At 54.0% G+C, this 14,750-nt stretch overlaps 5 protein-coding genes and 1 non-coding gene across 6 annotated transcripts; 3 read left to right on the plus strand and 3 right to left on the minus strand.

Moving 5' to 3' along the window:
- Positions 1–5: 5 nt before the first annotated feature.
- GLRG_02098 (uncharacterized protein) lies at positions 6–1,287 on the plus strand (the record flags this gene model as incomplete). Its single annotated transcript, XM_008092756.1, has 6 exons — positions 6–152; positions 209–313; positions 378–760; positions 814–878; positions 939–1,165; positions 1,246–1,287. The coding sequence occupies 6 exons, from the start codon at positions 6–8 to the stop codon at positions 1,285–1,287; spliced, it is 969 nt and encodes a 322-aa protein (XP_008090947.1).
- Positions 1,288–1,549: 262 nt separating this feature from the next.
- On the minus strand, positions 1,550–3,514 carry GLRG_02099 (GMC oxidoreductase; the record flags this gene model as incomplete). The annotated part of the gene is made up of 1 exon (XM_008092757.1): positions 1,550–3,514. One exon carries the CDS (start codon positions 3,512–3,514, stop codon positions 1,550–1,552), a length of 1,965 nt encoding a protein of 654 aa, XP_008090948.1.
- A 2,256-nt stretch (positions 3,515–5,770) lies between these two features.
- GLRG_13065 lies at positions 5,771–5,858 on the plus strand. The gene has a single exon. It is a non-coding gene; the product is annotated as a tRNA-Gly (tRNA).
- A 289-nt stretch (positions 5,859–6,147) lies between these two features.
- Positions 6,148–8,646, minus strand: GLRG_02100 (glycosyl hydrolase family 3 N terminal domain-containing protein; the record flags this gene model as incomplete). Its single annotated transcript, XM_008092758.1, has 4 exons — positions 6,148–6,863; positions 6,936–7,667; positions 7,726–8,448; positions 8,529–8,646. The coding sequence occupies 4 exons, from the start codon at positions 8,644–8,646 to the stop codon at positions 6,148–6,150; spliced, it is 2,289 nt and encodes a 762-aa protein (XP_008090949.1).
- A 456-nt stretch (positions 8,647–9,102) lies between these two features.
- Positions 9,103–9,521, minus strand: GLRG_02101 (uncharacterized protein; the record flags this gene model as incomplete). The annotated part of the gene is made up of 2 exons (XM_008092759.1): positions 9,103–9,344; positions 9,437–9,521. The coding sequence occupies 2 exons, from the start codon at positions 9,519–9,521 to the stop codon at positions 9,103–9,105; spliced, it is 327 nt and encodes a 108-aa protein (XP_008090950.1).
- Positions 9,522–12,818: 3,297 nt separating this feature from the next.
- GLRG_02102 (kinase activator) lies at positions 12,819–14,459 on the plus strand (the record flags this gene model as incomplete). The annotated part of the gene is made up of 2 exons (XM_008092760.1): positions 12,819–13,379; positions 13,449–14,459. 2 exons carry the CDS (start codon positions 12,819–12,821, stop codon positions 14,457–14,459), a joined length of 1,572 nt encoding a protein of 523 aa, XP_008090951.1.
- Between the last annotated feature and the right edge of the window lie 291 nt (positions 14,460–14,750).

Genomic DNA, 14,750 nt, shown 5'->3' on the forward strand with positions numbered 1-14,750 from the left:
TCGCCATGACCGAGAATCGCGGGCCCGAGCTCCTGGCGGTTAATATCGTCTTCGTCTCAACGGCCGTCTTGGCCACAGCGCTGCGATGTTTTGTCCGAGCTGGTCTGGTCAGGGCTTTTGGCACTGACGACTGGCTCATGGTGTTGGCTATGGTAATATGCAGTTCGACGGCCCGTATTGAAGGACATCTTGATCTGACTCTGACAAGGCTTGCTTCGCTTGTTATTCCGCATTCTCTATATCTGGGATTACCTATGGCACTGGAAGACACCATAAGGACCTTAGCAAGGAGAACATCTCCGAAGCACTCGAAGTAAGTAACGAGGCATAACATTAAGATATATACTTGGGCCTTTACTAATATGGGGACTCCGTAGCTTTGGTGGTGGTGTTATCTCTTCTATTGTATGAGCATGGTCATCTCGAAAATGTCTATTGCATTTTTCCTGATGAGAATCACGACGCAAAAGATCCACAGATGGGTGGTCTACATCGCCATGCTCTCCACCGTCATCTCTGGGGTTCTCTTCTTCTTTGTGACCCTCTTCCAGTGCCAGCCAGTGTCTTTCTTCTGGAACAAGGACCAAGCCGGCAGCTGCATCAACATCAACATCGTCATTGGCTTGGCGTACTCGTACAGTGCGTCCAGCGTTATCTCCGACTTTGCTTTCGCCATCCTTCCGGCTTTTATTGTCTGGAACTTGCAAGTGCCGACGCAGACGAAATTCGCCCTGATTCCCCTGTTGATGATGGGCTGTGTGTAAGTTTTTGCATACTCGATGACTTACACCAATGACGCTAAACCATCATCAGTGCAAGCTCGGCTGTCCTAGTCCGGTTTGGATTCTTGATGCACCTCAAAGACCCCGACTTTCTCTGTAAGTCACACCTCAAACCATCGGGCATATGATTCAAGTTGGGTCCTTACTGTTTTGCAGGGTCTACCCTCGATATCGCCATTTGGTCATCCGTCGAGCAAGGGCTCGCGATTACTGCTGGAAGTTTAGCAACTCTCCGGCCTCTGTTAAGGATCATCGGGTATAAGATGGGCTGGTCGACGAAGTCGTACCCGATCCGTGTCACCGATAACATTCCCAGACGACCCTCCGCCTTTTCCGCCATGAACGACGCCGAAATCAGATCCCCTACTGCGACCCATAAAGACGTCTACAACATGTCCCATTTCCCTTGCACATGTTGCGAGACTCCCGTCTGCCAAAAGAAACAAAGCGAAAATTCCCGTAGAAGGAGGACGAGCGTGGCTTTTTCAATGAAAACAACGAATAAGACCAAAAGGGTCAGCAACAGCAGCGAGGGGGAACTCAGCACGAGAAGATCGACAAGGGATGGCTGGAATGATAATGAGCAGGTGGTACCAAAAAGCTTTGTAACCCCCGATGAACATAAGAATTGACGGAGGTGAGCATAATGGTTTTAATTTTGGGCTAGAATTCGATCTCCGTCTCCACGTATTACGGACAGCTCCCGGCCAGCATTCCGACATATTAATTACAATTACTTATTCGCAAACCTACACGCTTAGACATTATCAATGTCCTTTTTTCCCCGGGCTATTGATAATCTGGTTCAATATCACATCCGCAGCCTTTTCACCCACCATATATGTCGACACGGCAGTGAAGGTACCAGGAATCCGCGGATAGACGGAAGCATCGACGACTCTCAGCCCCGACACGCCACGCACCCTAAAGCTCGAATCCAATACCGCCATCGGGTCGTTGTCGGCACCAATGGGGCAAGTAGACGACGCGTGGTGGCCCCAGGCAGTGTCCTTGATGTACTGCTTCACGGCGGCGTTGCCCCTGACGCCGGCACCGGGCAACATCTCCCTGATGGGTACCAACTGACGGGCGAAGGCATCGCGGGTGAGCTCGACGGCCTCGGCCATGGCTTGAAGGTCGGCATTGTAGTCGCCCGAGCCGGTGTCGAAGTAGTTGTAGACGATGTCGGGGACGTCCAAGGGGTCAGACGAGCGGAGCGTCACGGAGCCCGCCGTGTTGCGGGGATGCGACTTCAGAATCGCCCAGCTGAACCAGTCGTGGTCGATGGTGGCATTGACGCTGTAGTTGGGCCAGTATCCTCGGAAGTTGACCGGGCCCCCAAAGGCGAACACGTCCCACTCGTTCCTCTCGGCGACGGTGCTCTTGTAAAGCATGGCCGCCGCAAAGCCTGACGACGCGTAGGTCCCCCGGTCGCTGAGGAGTGGGGGGTTACGCCATCGCTCCAGGCAAGGGTCTTGCTGGCCGTAAAACCCAAACGTGCACCCGTCGAGAGCGCTGAAATTGGCCGGCGTGCGGCCCTGGACGGTGATCTCGTAGTGATCCTGCAGATTCGTGCCCACGCCCGGCAGGTCCTTGACAACGGGGATGCCGAAGCGGCGCAGCTCGGCGGCGGGGCCGATGCCGCTCAGCTTCAGTAGCTGGGGGGAGTTGTACGCGCCGCCGGCGACAATGACCTCGCGGGATGCAGTGGCAGTGCCGCGGATGCCGGAGCCGGCGTTGCGCGAGCGGGGGCTCGCGCGGTAGAGGTACCTGCCGTCGAGGAACTCGACGCCCGTGGCCTTGGGCGGCGACGAGTTTTCAAAGAGAACTTTGGTAACGTGGCAGTTCATGCGGACATCGAGGGGGTACCGCTTGCTGCCGTTGGGTTTCTTGGCGTCGCGGACGGCGACGACGAACTCCCGCGAGCCGACGCGGTGAGCGTCGTTGGTCGTGATGGGGATCTGGTGGTATGACGGCTGCGTGTCGCGGTCTACGGTCGGGCTGTTAGCGTCGCCGGCGAGGAGGGCGGCGACGTTGAAGACTAGGTTTGTCTGATTCCCAAGAGCAAAGGCGCCTCCCGTCACCAGACTAAGGAGCTGAGGGTCTAGCAAGGCGATATTTAGCGGTGCCGTCTCGGTACTCAGCCAGCCGTTGTAGCCGTGACCTCCGTATAATAGGGGCAATAACAAGTATCGGTTGTTCTCCATGCGAACGAAGTAGTTGCGCATGTTGTCAGCCGACCACGACTTGTCTCCGGTGAGTCGGGCGATGTATTCAAAGTCGGAACGATGGGGGTATACCGCGACCAGCGCATTGTGAGCAGTACACCCTCCGAGAGTCGCGGCTCGTGGATACAGCGTCCCCTTCATCTTGGAGCCCGGGGGCGGCTGGAGACCGGTGTACTCGCCGCCGCCTGGAGTCTCGTAAGTGGTCTTGAAGTCTCGGGCTTGCCTCGCTTCGTCGGCGTAGTGGCGAACGAAGAAGTCCCAAGCCATTGCGTCGTCTTCGGTCGACTTTGCCTGGTAGGCAGGCACGGTGTAGTTATCGTTGGCGCCCTGATCGTCGCCGGCTTCGATGAGGAGGGTTTTGCGGCCGGCAAGGGCGAGGCGGGCGGCTAAAACGCCGCCTCCGGCGCCGGAGCCGACGACGATAAACTCGTACCCTGTGAGGTCAACGGCTCCAACGAGCGACACCGATGTGGCCAATAGGCCCAGCACTCGTGAGAATCTCATAGCACTAGTTGATGATTTCTTGTTGTTCGACCCAGCGAGTATCTAGTCATAACAAAAGTTCTCCAAATCTGACCAAAAGTCACAAGTAGGTGCTAAGTCTAATAGACCTAGGAAGCGGTTTGTCGACTTGATATGCTCATGGAGGAAGGACGAAACCCCAGGTCTTATAAGCAACAGTCGACGGTACGGGTGCACGTGGTAACCATCTCAGGCAATCTGTAGCAACTCGGCATGACACCAGGTTTCTTTCTGATTGACGTACTCCGTACACTACATGACATTGTGTCAGCACCCATGATCGGCATACGCCGGGCGTATCTTCTTAAGCAGCCCCGGCTCGATTTCGGTGCTTCTGGGTGGAGGGCTTGCTGGGTTGGCCCGCCAATATACTTACTGGCATTTCCCGAGTCTGATCAAGTTTTGGAAACCCGTTAGTTCCTAACAAATAACTCCACAGCGGCGCTATAGCCATTTCTAGTTTTTCTAAGATTCAACAGTTCCAGAGTTTACGTATATAGCAACCCATCATAACATTAAGCCATCAATGCGAAAGATCCCACTTTCACTTTCAAAAGTGAAAGGCATATACTGTTGGCCTTTGATCTTATGGGTTTCCAAGTACTACTGAGACAAAAGCACCATTCCTCGTGGTTTAAAAGGCATTGAATTGAGAGAAAGTTCGTGATCATGTGTTGACATCCGATCTGTACTGATATTGAGAAGCATAGATTATCGAGCACAGGATAGAGAAACAACACCCCTAATCGCGGGCAACAATATTCAATTCCCCTCTCGCCTTTCCAACCCTTGTCGTCCAAGCGCTCCCTGCTTACACACCTGAAATACATCAGCGTTTTGTAGTTCACTAGACTAGATGGAACAATTCCTCGCTGGACAGAGCTTATCGTACCATTCCTTGTCAACAGTCCAACCATATTGCCGTAGGTAGGCCTCCACGAGACTCTAGGCTTGGTCAGTTTCAATAACGATCGACGCAGAAGAGCTGTGCTCAACCATGCGTCCAGACATTCAACGCACCCTCTTCCACGCTGGCGGCGAGCTAGCTTCGTCTTAGTGCCCGTCTAAGACGACGCAACGCTAGACGATAGCGGCAGGCGTTGTTTTTCTCTCAAGGCACGGAACTTGGAGAACTCCAGCGGGAGTCGGAGCTCTTTACTGAAGCATTTCACATGGTACATAGTGGGGAGGCCAAGCTCCCATGCCAAGAGTCCGGCGAATAAAGTGACGATGATGAAACGTGGGAGCGTGCAGTTCGGAAGTAAATAGTCAACTGCGCTGGTTCTTATTCTCACTCATTGACGGGGTATTAGCAGAGCGAGAAGGCTCTCCACATTCCTAATCTGTCGAAAAAAGCTATAAAAATAAAAATAAAAGCTTTTCAGCCGTCCTTTGGCATTCGATGCTAGGTAGCGCCGAAAAGTCAACGTCACGATGCAACTATTGACCGCACTAAACCCTGCAGTCATGATTATCGAGATTCTTCAATACAGATCTCATGCCTAACGTCCAAGCCGACTACGCTCGTATAATCAACAAGTGTCCCAAAAATAACCACCGAAAGTCACCTGGAAGCAGTTCTCGCATCATGTAAGTCCCCTCCTATCCATCCGCACATTCGCGCATCTGCCAACTTTGCCGCTCCAGGCCAGCTTGGGATTCGCACTCGCCTTTCGGCTTCCGGAGCACCAACATTACCGGTCAAACTAAACAGCTCAGCCTGGAGATTTGGTAAGTTTATCAAGGATTGTCTGCCTCCGTTCATTGTATAACCCCCCCCCTCCCCCCCCCCCGCGAGAGACAAGACCGGCGAGGGATGTGATTGCCGAAACATGGTTGGCCAGATCAGAGGAGAGAGCTCAAAGAAGAGGTTTCGACGCTCAGGCATCAGAATGTTGTCGATCAGCGTCTTTCTCGGCTTTGGCTCGAGACCGTTGTAGTCCGCACTTGGGTTGGCCGTCTGTAGCAATGGCCATCAGCACCTTGTATTCATAACTGGGCCGTAACAAGTTTGATGACTCGTTGAGCCCATCCGAAAACAAGGTGTTGCCTGTTGTCCCGCTTTGATACCCCCTCCCAATTCTATTCCGCCCCATCGTGAAGCGGAAACTCTAGACTGGACAACTCCACTCGCCCCAGCGACGCAAGCGAGGACGGCGTCAGCCCTAAACCCACAACATAATCATCCCCAGACCCATTCCGCAACATGGATCCGGCGGTTCACATCGTCATCCACCTGCATCTGTAGTGTAGGGGTTATCATCCCAGCCTTCCATTCCTCCGTGAACGATAGCTGGGGACTCGAGTTCGAGTCTCGACAGATGCATACTTGCGCATATCTTTTGCCATTTTTTTAGGCCATAGCCCGAACCTCTCTTACATATGCAATGAATGGGTTTACTCCTTGTCGGGAGTAGCCGCCGCTTGTTATGTGCGCTCTCTTACCATCGATTCTTTCCATTGTCTTTGCCATGTAATGGTTTGCTCTATTGGAACTGACAATAGTCCTTGTTTCAAGCCGTGCCACTATGCGTTTGTGACCTGTCTCCATTTGTTATTAAATTGATTCGTATTTGTCAGAGACATACATTCTAACCGGTCATTACCATTAGGTTTCATTGAATCGTAAACGTGCCGTTAAGTCTCAAGTCCCGACTGCTCGCTCCCACAAAGACGTCGTACTCCCCCTTCGGGAGCCGCCACTGCTGCGCGACGACATCCCACACACTCAGGTCCCGCCTTGTCAGCCGGAATTCCACTATCGCGCTTCCGCCCGCCTCGATGTACACCCTCTCGAAGCCTCTAAGCTGCCTCGCCGGGGTCCCCTCGACGGGGATGCCGACGTACAGCTGCGCGACCTCGTGGCCCGCCAAGTCACCTGTGTTCTTTACCTGCGCTGAGACAGCGTAGACATCCTCCCACAGCGCCGGATGCCCGCCCTGCACGATCGCTACGGCGGGGTCGGGGACACCGGCCACGGGTTTGCCCACGGGCGACACCGAGAGCGAGGCGTACTCGAACGTCGTGTAGGACAGACCGAAGCCAAACTCGTACCGTGGGGCGATGCCGTTGCGGTCAAAGGCGCGGTAGTCGATGAACAGTCCCTCAGAGAAGTCGTCCTGTGGGAACGGGCTCAGGTCGACGCTTGAGTTGAGGAGGGCGCCGAAGTCGGACTCGGCGTGCGCGACGGTGTAGGGGAGCCTACCGCTGGGGTTGACGTCGCCATAGAGGATGTCGGTGAGAGAGTGGCCAGACTCCTGCCCGGGAAGCCCGGCAAAGAGGATCGCAGTCACGTTGGGGTGGTCGGCCCAGGCGTCAATTACACGCGTCCCTGTATGATGTTAGTTGACTCTTCGCTACGGTCATGGGCTGGAGGGGGGGGGGGGGGGGGGGGGTAAAATACCCGCAGAGTGCAGAACAACGATGGTGTTGGAGCAGTTCGCGGCAACATTGTTGACCAAGTTGTCACTGAATTGGTCCGAGATACTGGTGCGGTCGTATCCCTCCGAAGACCACGCGTTGATGAACACCAGGCACGCCTCGGAGTTGACGTAGACTGGCTGCGGGTTCTCCGAGTAGAAATCCCATTTGACCACGCCGCCGTCTGCGATAACGCGCTCTTGGATGGCCTGGAAGGGGCTGATCACATACGGCGGGGTCGTGGTCCCGGAACCACCACCGGAAATGAGCGTACCGTTGAGCACGTTCCCTAACACGGTCCCAAAGCTAGGGCCGTAGCTGGGATCGGTCCACGGCGTACTGGGAACTGTGGCATCGTACCCGAAAACGCTGAGAAACTTGGGGCTCTTGAGCGGCAGTGTGCCGTTAACGTTCTTGACGAGCACGGTTCCAGCAGCCCCGATCTCGCGAATGATGGCCTTGTGCCCGTTCTGCACGTCGACGGGCGCGTGCTTCTGGAGGTTGGAGTAAGCGCCCACGGCGGGATAGTCATCGCCATCCTGGCCAACGTAATACCACGCGGCCAGGATGCGGGTGGTCATGTCCTCGAGCCGCTCACGGGTGACGCTGCCGTTGTTGACGGCCTCGACAAGAGAGGAACCCCAATAGGCCTCGTTGGGCATGACGAGATCGAGGCCGGCGTTTGCTGACGCAACGCCGGAATTTTGAGCGCCCCCTGTGTCGTCGTTAATACCTTGGGCATTGAGATAGTAGAAGGCAGAGCAATAACTTACAGTCACTAACTACGAAGCCCTCGAAGCCAAGCTCTGTCTTCAGTACCCCGTTGAGCAGCTTCGAGTTCTGGCAACCGTACGAGTTGTTCGCTCTGTTATAACTGCACATGATCGCGGAAGCACCATTGTGGATAGCGTCCATAAAGGGGAAGACATATAGTTCGTGTAGAGTGCGCTCATCGACGTTACTTGAGACGGACTCGCCCTGCGCGTCGGGGAGGCGGCGGTATTCCTGCTCGTTGAGCAGCCAATGCTTCGCACAGGCGATGGTGCCGGCATCCTGCATACCCTTGGTGATGCCGCCAACTCCAACAGATGCAAGGTAGGGGTCATGCGCGAGCCCTTCCCAATTGCGCCCGCCACGGGCGATGCGTCCCAAGGGACCGCCGACGGGGCCGAGGCCAACATTGATGCCCTTGCCGCGGAACTCGGCGCCGAGAGCCAACCCGTAGGCATGAGAGAGGTTGCGATCCCACGTGGCGCCGAGGTGTATGCCCGAGGGGAAGGCGGAGACGAACTCCTGGCCGCGGACGCCGTCAGGCCCATCTTGGAGGCAGATAGGCTTCACGCCGAGGCGGGGCACGGAACCGGTGTTGCCTGTGCAGAGACCTGGCCAGCCGTGGGTGAAGTTGGCCAGCTCCTCGACTGTCATTTGGGCGGCGAGTGATTTTGCGCGTTGATAGGCTGAGGCCCACGCGTCGTTGGAGGTTCCATTACCGACGGCTGCAGGCGTGTTAGTCTACGTCCATAATTATGCTGATTGACAAAGGCGAAAAGAGAGCGCAAGATGGAGAGAAACTCACGTGACGGATACACCGGGGGGCTCTGTCCATAATAGGGGTCGGGTACGTTGGCCTGAGCGGCGCAAAGCGTAAGACCTGCGAGGGCCGCAGCCAGTATGGAGATCGACGTCTGGACCATCTTTTCCGGGCTCGAAGGAGAGAATGAGCATGCGTATCTTCCATCATCGGTAGAGGGCCAAGAAAGCGGTCATTTAAACCTTTTGCCCTCCTTGACCCCTCAGATACCTCGGAAACAGATACTTCGACGGCCGAGGAACCATCCCGAACATAGCCGCATAACGTCGCACTCATTTCACGCCATGCTGTGTTTTGATGTTCCCATGACCTCGAACATGACAACGGCCCACCGCCGGAGCTCGTCATCCACTGCGAAAGGGCAAGAAAGTGAGATCATCGAGGGCGCGACGCCGACCACTTGGGTAAGCTAGGCAGTTGGAGGCTACGGGAACCCATGCAGTACGTCGTATCCCAACGGTGCGGGGGAAGGTATTGGTCATCAAGCAAGGGCGATCCGTTGATAGTTTTTTTTTTTTTTTTCGTGATTCATGGATGTTCGTCTTGTACACTAGGTAGATCAGGCTGGCGGTTTTTTCGGCGGTATTATCGCGGGGAAATCGTGGGGAAACGAAATCGAACAGGGGTGATTGAGTGGTTGGCCGGGGATTAGTCGCATGTCGACTGGCAGAAACAACGTGGATGTGGTGCCGGCATGTGGGAGAGTGCGGGGAAATTCCCAATATCGGACCGGGATAGAGTCCTGCGTTGGGTGTTTATGCCCGAAGACGGGAGAAGTGTTCGGCAGTAAGGTCGATGGTTCTTGGCCGGGGTTAGTTTGTCAGCCATGATTCATTGTTTTGTTTGTTCGCCATCATCAGCAATAACTCGGGGTGACATTCGGGGTGGCTCACCAGTTTCTTGCAATGGGCGGTGACAGCCGACGACTCGGCAATAATTCCATCGGATCTTGGTCGTATTAGCCATGACGAGTACCATATCAGGAACAGCGTCCTTTGATTGATACACAACAAGACTCTTGTCACGCCACTGGAGGCTTTCATCTCGAGCTGCGGCTTGTCCTCATTGCGGCGTATCGCCGCAGCGACTCTTTGCCCGGCAGAATCATCGCGGAAAGGTACCGTTTCCTGTCGAGTCCGAAGAGGCTGCCAACATTGAACATGTCTTCCGATATGCTTCTTCGTCTTGGCGTCGCATCAAGAGAGAGAAATGGTATTCTAGGTGGTCGTGGTGTCTGACTTTGCGGTTCTATGGATGCCGTACAGGGCCACTTGTGGAGTTGGGATCGGCCGGAGTAGTGTGGGCTTATATTTCGATAACGCCCTTCTATTGGGTAGCCAAGCCATCATGTGCCCCTGCGGAGGCTCTGCTGCTGGGAGCAGGCGAACGTCTGACGACCCACAGGGCCATGGCTATGTTCAAAAATCAGGTTGCCGGTACGGATAAAATGTCAGTATGCTTTTGGTAGTCTGCCAGTGATTTAAGCCTATTTTGGAAGGTACTGCTACCACCGCCACCGCCACAGTCCATAACGCATGCGAAAAACGCCCTTTTTGCCGCAAATCTACTATCGCCAACAGACACCCACAATGCCCAAGATAGAGCCCTTATACCCAACTTTTAAAGAGTGCCGCCGCCGCAGCTACTGCTGCCACTACAGCTGTTGTCACTACTACTATACAGGCAGTATAAGCAGTATAGGTAGTATAGGCAGAATAGATTTAGGCTATAGATAGTTATACAATATAATAAAGTTTTAAATAAATTACTACTGCTACCTCTATTTTGCATTAAATTAACTGCCTAACCTTAAATTGCTTAAAACTAAGGAGTTTTTAACTTTACGTAACTATTATGGGCTTGAAGTGAATCTAATGGTCTGATTTGGAAGGTACGGGTACGTACCAATAGGTCATAAAACAGGACCTGGTAGTCAGCACTGAAGGGGGTGTTTTTCCCTTCTGCATCATCATTAACCTCAATCAAATTGACCTTTTGTTTTGGTCCAATTCTTCTGCTCCGATCAATCTGGTCTCCCCTTCCAGAAACCCAGAAGATTAGGCCCCAGCCTGCTTCTATTCATTCAGATCAATTGATTCAGCACAGAAATCAGTCAAATTCAGCCCAAGATGGCCTCGAGAGCAATAGCTCAAAATCACCTGCGAATTACCTGCGAATTAGCAAATTCTCGCCCAAACTTACCCTCTATCTAACCCGATTAATTGGCACCCAGCGAAACCCCTGATTACGACCTAGCGGCCCTAAATGACTTAGTTAGAGAGGCTTGCTGGATCAAGGGGGGGAGTAGAATTGGTTAGTGGCTGCTTTAAGGCACACTAGACTTGGTGAGCATCAGAGCAAATAGGCAGATGGGAGGACTTGTTTGGGGCTAAGGAGTCAAGACTAAATTTGGGAGGGTTTTCAGCATTTGAGCTGTTCTTGTTGCCTGGAGGGCGATCGGGAGTTAGAACTGAAGCATCGTGGGCGATGCTTGTTGGTAGGGGACATGGAAGGTACGGGTACGTACCAATAGGTCATAAAACAGGACCTGGTAGTCAGCACTAAAGGGGGTGTTTTTCCCTTCTGCATCATCATTAACCTCAATTAAATTGACCTTTTGTTTTGGTCCAATTCTTCTGCTCCGATCAATCTTGATTGGCTGGGTAGGTCAGAATGCTGTTGTGGGCTATTTTTTGCTGGCGCTGACATAATGATTTTCCAAAATAGGCTTAAATCACTGGCAGACTACGGATACCAAAAGCACACTGGCATTTTACCGGCAACCAAAAATCAAGCTTCTTGTTTGCTGTAGGCTGATTGGCAGTCTATCAGAGCAAGGGGATCCCTCACAGACAGCATTGGTGATCACCGGGCTGTCATATGGCAAATGTCGGAAGCTTGTTCTAGCCCGAGGGTCAACCATATATGGTCCACAAAGGCGTCCGCAATGTCGAAGCATAGTAGCAAAATTGCTGATGTGTCACATGGGAAAGCCACCGGTAGCAATCCGATTATGGTTGATGTGCAGCATCGAGACTACTTGCAATGCTTTCCCGACCACACCCTCTCCGCCTATGTAACAGCTCGGTAAGGCAGTATCACTGACGACAGGATCCGTGGACCTCTCGTTGCCCACTACCTCGGGTCAAATGCGTCCCAGGCAGGGAGGCTGAGGAGCAGCCAGATATGGAGATAATAATAGGTGGAACCTTGTTCGTGGCTGGTCAGACACGGCATGTCTGGTGGCTGCCAGAGGTTGTCATGCATAAGCCAAATCCATCATTCGTAACTCCATGTGGCCAGGGCTTGTCGGATATTACAAAGCTCAAAGCTTCTGGCTGCTGCCGACGTAAGGCTGGGCTTCGTCGGTTTACAGAACCAGAGTCGGCGCGCGTAGGTAGCGCATGTCAGACTGTATCTGGTTTCATCGCATGTTGAATAAAGGAATGTTTCAGTTGATTGATTGCCCCGGCGGGTCCAGCCCCATTATTTGGCGTTTCCGGTGCAGAACGTGTTCATGGCGGGGATGAACGTATCCTAAACCGATCCGGAACTGTTTGAGACAAGGACGTCAGCTGTCTAGCTGTGCGGTGTGTGCTGATGGAGGAGGGAAAGACAGAGAGAGAAAAGTTGTAAGGTAGGTAGGTAAGGTGATGATGACATCGGGAAGGAGAGGTTCTGGTCGATGAGGTACGATTACGTTACAAGGCTGGCCGCACAGGTACACAGCCGTCAACAATGTACAGTGCATATTACTATTGGAGAAATGACACAGAGCTACGGGGGAGCTCCCAGGGCTACGGACCCATCTATATCACACCAGCCAATAACACACCACAGAACCTCGCTTGTCCAGGGGAAGGTCCCCACCTGGCCCTGCGTGACATAAGGTTGCACTGCCGCGAACGGCCAAAGCAGGGAGGGCAGAGCAGAGACTCACTCACTGTGCAGGCTGCTATCGCCCTGAGCCGATAAGGATAACACACCTGACCGAGTGAGCAAGAGAGCGAGCTCCAACCTTATCGCGACATCATCTACCTACGCTACACGCTATCCAGGTACCTTACCTACACCATCACCCCGTCCATCCCATCACTCACCACCTCGTCTCTTCCTCCTTCCTCAACTGCAACTATCGCTTCATCTTCTCTTTTCATTCAACACCTTCATTCCATTCCGTCTGTTCCTAGTATCGCGCCTAGTCTGTTTCCCCTTCCCTTTCAAATATGCATCGCTTCAATTCTTGACCTTTGCCTGTCGTGAACCACTTTCAGCATGGCCAATTCCCCATCGCACCGGAGCCCAGCCTCGTCCACCTCGGCCGGCCGAGACTCCGGCTCCCTTTCACATTCCAGAGACCGCCGTGATGTCCCATCCGCCACATCCGCCGACGCCCTCGTCGACCCCGTGCCGGTTGAGACACTGGTGGAACACCTGCTCGCCGCCAAACGCTCCTTATCGTCCATAACCGCCGTCCTCCGCGCCAACGAGATAGCCACCGATGCCCGCCAAGCCCACGAGGAGGCTGTCGTTCTCTACGCCGAGACTCAGTTCCTTCAGCGCGCCATCTCGGATCAGCTGGCCCTGCTGATCAAGGTCCGTCGTGGCCTTAAGAGGACCTACGATGCTGGCAAGCGCGACTTCAAAAACCTAGTCAAGACCATGGATGCCACCAACGAGAAGCTCCAGGACACCATGGCCATGCTCAAGAACACCACTGTTGAGCCCGTCTTCCGCCCACCTGGTGAGGGTCGACGCAACCTGATGGACTTTGTGGACGAGAAGAGCGTTCACGTCATGGTTGAGGCTCTGAAGCAGAGCCTTGGCGAGCTGCAGGTATGAATTCCTCGTGTGATTACCAGCCCTTTCCGTGCTGGCATTCCAGCTGACAGCGCGACCCCAAAGTCCATCCAGACATCCTTTGACGGCGATCTTTTGCGATTTGACGACGACCTACGGCTCCTCAAAAAGACCATCGCAGTGTCGCCACTGCCTCGCGCACCTTCCGACCCCTCTGCCTACGACCCCATCCCCGAGCACCTCGCCTCCCTCGTTGACCACTCACACAGTATGGCACAACTCTTGACGTCCTTGACGAAACACTTTGATCTTTGCGTCACGGCGGTACGCACGACGGAAGGTGGCGCCGCCCTCGCCCGTCGAAGAGCCGCCGAGGCAACGCAATCGCAAGGCGGCGACAGCGTGTCTATATCCGGCGTGATTGCCGACCAAGAGTCACACATGCCTGATCTCGATCCAATAACTTCACAGGACCGCGCAGACATGCTGGAGATTGTCGTCAGCGATGCTTCCGAGGTTGACAGCGTTATGCAGGAACTCAATGAGCGGCTGCAGGCCATGGAAGAAGAGTTTGCCGCCATGACGCAGCAGACGGAACAGATCAAGGCAGCATTCCTCGGAACGCTAGATGCATTTACTGCCCTGGAAGATATGGGCGGTCGCATGGCCAGCTACATCGCTAGCGAGGCGGAATTCCTGCAGCGGTGGGAGGACGAGCGCTACACCATTTATAACAAGCTCGGGGAGATGGACGACCTCCGAGACTTTTACGAAAAGTACTCAAACGCCTACGACAACCTGATCCTCGAGGTCGAGCGGCGCCGCATGGTGGAGGATAAAATCTCCACCATTTGGAAGAAGGCCAAGGACAGCGTCGACAAATTGATGGAGAACGACCGGCGGGAGCGTGAGGGCTTCCGCCAAGACATTGGCGAATACATCCCGACGGACCTGTGGCCCGGCATGGATGGCGGAATGAAGCGTTGGGAGCTTGTCGCAGTCGATGACGGCGCGGCCGAGGACGATGCGAGCGGCGGCCAGAGAAGCACGCCAGCTCTCGACAGGAGCATCGTGGACGCTGCTAGGGATAGATTGGACCGTAGCCAGCAGCCGTAGCGGCGATACACCTGGCTGTGCTTTGTAGCTTGGTTACTACGATCAGAGAGCCAGGGGCTTTGCCCTTTCTTTTATGTTTTTGTTTTTTGGGGGGTTATCTATTGGAGTTCAAGGACTGAGCAAAGGCAGCGAAGACCTTCGGCAAGGCGTGGAACACGGTTCGGATGACGGCAACGTCTTTCTCCAACTTTCATTTGGTTGGCCATCTCATTTCCTTCTGTGTCTTGTATTAAATTGGTACATTCTCATTTCTACCGTCAAGGTTAAGGATACTCGCAACTTATGGTTAAA

This window comes from Colletotrichum graminicola (assembly GCF_000149035.1).
Source record: "Colletotrichum graminicola M1.001 genomic scaffold supercont1.6, whole genome shotgun sequence".
In the NCBI taxonomy this organism is placed as follows: Eukaryota; Fungi; Ascomycota; class Sordariomycetes; order Glomerellales; family Glomerellaceae; genus Colletotrichum; species Colletotrichum graminicola.